The following is a 5,231-nucleotide window of genomic DNA, read 5'->3' as shown; positions in this document are numbered from 1 at the left end:
ACATCACTAAAGAGAAGCTGACAAGGGCAATAGTCTGCTCTGACAGCAGAGATCAAGATGCAATCAAACTGAATTACTGAGAGTGCTAACAGGGCTGTTACACAACCCTGTAATCTGTTTCAATGATAGAAAATCAACTACAGATAGAAATCACACATGAAAAAACATCTCCCGAAGAATTAAGAACATCATTTACTTTGTATAACTGTGATTTGGTCATTTATCAAAATTATTTAATATGATCATCATGTTTGTTTTTTCCCCACAACTTAAACGTCACTACAGCCACAGTTTCAAACCACAGACAATTTATGATGTACAGCAACGAAATATTCGATTATGTTTCTACGTTTTTTTTCCGCAAACTGAGAATGATTTTCTCCATAGAAACCTGTCAAAAGTCAGTTGGTTTTTTTTATCTACAGTGAAAGTTTTCATTCTGTTCATCTTTCTTTAATCTTATCTGGCAGCGTTCTGCAGTTTCACTGTGTATTGATCTTTCGGCTTATCTGCAACTATTTTGCATTTGCTCCCCATTTATCTCTCTACTTTCTCTTTATAGAGGCATATTTCTAAGCTGTCCTTGCCACCAGAGGACTTCATTTATTGTAAACAGTTTCCCTTGCAGCAACATCATTTTGATGTGGGAGAATATAAACATCTGATTTTGTTGATGTGTTTTTCTGTGAAAACTGGCAAAAACCAAAATAATGTACTCTGACAAAACAACATTGTCAATAAATTACTGGAAAGGTACACTGTACATTGAAAATATATGTAACAATAAAATATATAGTTAGTAGCTTCTCTGTATCAACATAAAACATGCAGTATTACAATACTAAGCTAAAGCTGTACAATAATTAATCCATAAATGGTAAACAAAGGACAGCTTAAGTATACAGTCTTCACTAGGGCTGTCTCGAATACCATTTTGGGCTTCGAAGGTTCAGTGAGAATGACCCGCGAGAGTCGAAGCTTTGAAGGGGTGGAGTGGGAGGGGGCAACTCTGGTCCGGAGTTCATATAAGATATATATGCGCTCTGAAGGGGTAGATGAGACAGAGATGCAGAGCAAACTACTTTAATCTGCTCAGTCTTCAGTCGCATACTGATTTAGACACAGATTACCGTGGCAACGGTTGAAGCTTCGAAGCATTCGGGTCAGCCCTAGTCGTCACATACTTCCTCACTGCCTCCTGCTTGACACTTACATGAGGTGTGTGGAGTCGGGTGTCCAGTCGGGTCGATATTTGGCTCCCATGTCCAGAGCCTTTTCCCTCAGCTCCCCTCTGAAGGGGTTTTGGAAGCCACTGAGGACAAACACCACACCCTCCATCATCCGTTTGAATGGGACTGTCTGCATGTTCTCGGATTTAGCTTTCTGTTGTTTGGGTTTAGGTTCGGGTTTGGACAGGGACTCCCGCTTCTTGTCAGCAGACTTTTGTGCCGGGGAAGCTGGAGGGACAATTGTAAAAGTCAAGGGAGTTGTCCAGGTAAAGAAATATAATGCGTTTTTCAGACACTAAAGCGAGTTACCTTTCGCAGTGCTGGGGCTCGATGTGCTGGCTGGGCTCGGCCTTTGTTTGGGGGTCACAGCTTTGCCCTCAGGTGAGCCAGATGGGCTTATTTTCTTCGAGGGTGGAGGGCCAGAGGCAGACTGTCGCTCTTTGCTGAACTCAAATTTTCTTTTTGCTGGTGGCTATGAGGAAACAATTAATGTGAGTAACTAAAATGTTGGAACCTTTTCTGAATGTAAAATATAAAATGCGCCTGTATGTTATAAGACAGGTGTGCATGAAGAGATACAGTTGCATGATGAGTGAAAGAAAGTAGACTCCTACAAACTGTCTACACTTCCATTTCATTTAATGCCTGAAGGTCATCTGACAAATAAAATTGTACAGAGTAGGGCCACACTCACTATGCAAAAACAATCAAAAAAAGCAAATTTGTAGATTATTATAGCCTTTATAAAAAAGGTTGAGAAACAATTACAGCAGAAAATTGGAAATAGAACTGCAATGACTGGGATAGCTTCTTCGACTACTTTCCTATGCATAGAGATGTATTTGTGCAGATCACCCAAATAGAACTTTTTGTATTTATCTTTTCATTTCAAAAGTCAAACCGACAAAGTGTTGAAAGGCGTTCTATTCTATTCTAAAGTGTGAAAAAGCTAAACCATTCAATAAATTGGATTTTACCAACTAAGGAAATGTTTTTTGAAAAACAAGGAGAGGAAAGTAATGAGTATATTTTTATACTGAAATGTATCCATGCATCTTTCATATACATCCAGGGGTTTTTCAGTTTGTGGTGAAGTGAGTCTGCATAAAAACGTGTCAACACATAGATTTTTAACCTGAAGAAAACATTGGAACACATTCCTTACTTATTATTCAGATGCTGACTATTTTTTGGCAAAAGAGGTGTTGAATATGTCAGACAACTTTTGGTTTACCTGTGCTTGAGTTATTACTGTACTGATAGTGAGATTATCATTTGAAAGCTTGATTAAGATCTCAAAAACTGTGATGTTAATGTGAAGAAAGAGTGATCTAAATACACATCAGTTATTAGGTCAAAAGCTTGATTTTGTGACATGATGTGATAATTAAAACTCACAATAAGTTCAGATCCCTTCCTTCTACTACAAGCTTTATTGCCCGTTTCATGCTCTTTATGCGTTTCTGATTTCTAAGTGCTCATTATGGGGACAAATGTTTGATGGCTGTCCTGCAGTAAAAAAAAATTAAAAAATGATGGCGATGTTTAGTACCTGAGGTGAGGCAGAGCTGGAGGAGGAAGCTTGGCCTGATGAGTGGGAGCTGCCACCAGTCTGCAGAGCAGCAGCAGCATAACTCAACTTCTGACTCTGAGGAGACTCTTAAGAGAGAAAAGGGCAGAGAGACTTTGAGGGAACAAAGTGGCTTGATAATAAAGAAATAATCTCTTCCCTTTTGTCTCCTGGCACACTTAAGTAGCTTTCAATACAGCCTAATGGCATTTTTAATTATTCTATGTGATTAGTATTGTTACAAGGACCTGAAAGAATTTAATTGAGCTTCAGCAGCCGGTAAATATAGATAAATGGATTTACCTTTGAGTGTAGTGCTGGACTTCGTTGCATTGTCCCGACTGAAGAAGAGACTGCCGGGCTGAAGGCTGGGCCCGGATGAAGGAGACTCATCCTTCACCCTGAACTGTCCCAGCTTTGTCAGTTTCTGACAGGAGAGAAAAAAAGAGAAGTTTAGCACCAAAAGAGAAGATAGAGGGATTGACTGAAGTGCACTTTCTCTTAATATAGCAAAAAGGTTTCAACTTGACAGATAAATTCACAACTATAAAGTTGTGTAGTTCACAGGAGAGATTAAGGAGCTACACGAAACACTGCAGTGAAATGCTGTGTCATGTTTTAGTGCTCAATGAAAACAAAAATTATAAATACTACATGTGATACTACATCTTCATGTCAAAGTAAAGCAGTGCTGATTACAGTGCAGCAGCATGTTTGATCTTAAAGTAACATGCTCACAAAGACCATCTTCTTGGAATACTGAATTTTATGCTGATACTAACATGAAAGGATAACACTACTTATTTGTGTACTGCTGGTCTGTGTGGTTTCTCCAACTGGGTTGTTTCATAAATGGTGGTAACAACCTTATGTGAAGATGTCAACAATAGGGCGGCTTGGTATTGAACCTCAACCCTTTTTGGGTATTGACAAAAATGTGAAGTAGCACAAACTCCAACAGTCCAAAGTATAGAAAGCTTGCATCAAATGTCTGGCCAGATTATCAATACCAAGCCCTAGACAACAATATGCTCGTGTTCTCAAGAGAAAAGATTACAAGGCTCATCATCTATAGGCAACTTACCGGGGAGGTTGTTGGAGGATCATTTTTGTCAGGCGGTGAATGAAACTTAACAAAGGCCAGTCCGTATGCTATGTTCTAGTAGGAGTAGAAACACACAAAATCATCTTGGATTTAATTTCACAAGTAGCAATGGATCTATACAGAAGTGTGGCATTCACTTAAAAAAATATATAGATTTTCCCTGTTTTTATTCTCATAATTCTGAGATAATTCTTATCTAATACAAAAAAATCCTGGTGTGTATTTTTGAATTAACAAGATACCTCCAGCAGGCACTCAAACACCCTGAGAATAAACCCAAACACCCTAACACTGGGTCTCCATCGGGCCCACGCAGGGCTCTGTGTCCCCTAGCCTTCAACCTCTGGTACTCCACTGGAGAAGCAGCGGGAGGGAGGTGTGGCCTGTGTGCGTTTTACTTTTTGATTCTGTTGACTAAGAGTTAATGGGATAATACATTAGCTGACACTCTATTTATATTAACTGATTGGGCCCTTACCTTGCTGTATGGCTGGCTACACACAATTTTCACTCTGTCCCACTTCTCCTGTGCTGTGCTCTTCTGCAGTTGGTTGGGCCCAAAGAAACGCACCCGGCTCATGTTGGTGCCATTACGGCTCTCCGTGGGGGACATGAAGGAAGACGTGACCAAAAGAACCTAAAACAGAGAGAGAGAGAGAGAGGTTTACATCATCATGATACAGGGAAAAAATATGGAGTAATTACTAATTACAATAAGTAGGAGGTGATCTACTTTGTGCTTTATTTGGTTTGCAAGAATACCTCATAGTCCTGATCTCTGACAGCTGAAGAATTCCCCACCAACACCTCGATGAAAGCTGATCCTTCATTTCCAATATCGATGCTGTGCACCTGCTCCTCCTTCTCAAACTGAGTGAAAAAAAAAACAGCACAGGACAAGCACGAGTTTACACAAGAGGGAAACTCAAAAGATCTAAAAGATGTAGAATCAGAATCAGAAATACTTTATTGATCCCTGGGGGGAAATTTGTTTAGCAGAGCCTACTAAAAATGACATTTTTATGCCACATTAATACATAAATACAAGGACATATGTGGACACAGACCGACTGTTTCATACTAACACTGTAGAATAATGTTATATACACTTTACTAATCAAAATTACAAGTAGGTTACTATTACTTTACTATTTAAAGATAATCAAACAAAACATAACAAAGCTGCAAATCCTTTATAAAAAAAGTGATTTAAAGCATGATACTTCTTTTTATTGTTTAAAAGCTGACAAGCAGGGACGGTTGCTCTTAGTTGAAAAAAATCAGGCAGAGGTCTAACATCTAAAATCTCTGTCTTCTGCCTAATGCC

At 39.1% G+C, this 5,231-nt stretch overlaps 1 protein-coding gene across 1 annotated transcript in view; it reads right to left on the bottom strand.

Moving 5' to 3' along the window:
• xrcc1 (X-ray repair complementing defective repair in Chinese hamster cells 1) overlaps positions 1 to 5,231 on the bottom strand; it is a gene marked incomplete in the record, with an annotated part of 17,489 nt that overhangs the window by 10,857 nt on the left and 1,401 nt on the right. The window contains 7 exon segments of the mRNA XM_035672458.1: positions 1,214 to 1,457; positions 1,539 to 1,701; positions 2,782 to 2,888; positions 3,103 to 3,226; positions 3,884 to 3,958; positions 4,383 to 4,541; positions 4,667 to 4,774. Coding sequence (XP_035528351.1) covers positions 1,214 to 1,457; positions 1,539 to 1,701; positions 2,782 to 2,888; positions 3,103 to 3,226; positions 3,884 to 3,958; positions 4,383 to 4,541; positions 4,667 to 4,774 — 980 coding nt within the window.

This window comes from Morone saxatilis, unplaced genomic scaffold (genome assembly GCF_004916995.1).
Source record: "Morone saxatilis isolate NCDOM2014 unplaced genomic scaffold, NCSU_SB_2.0 Contig24, whole genome shotgun sequence".
Taxonomy (NCBI): Eukaryota; Metazoa; Chordata; class Actinopteri; family Moronidae; genus Morone; species Morone saxatilis.
The sequence above is the reverse complement of the archived record's forward strand: the minus strand, read 5'-3'. Positions and strand labels throughout refer to the sequence as shown.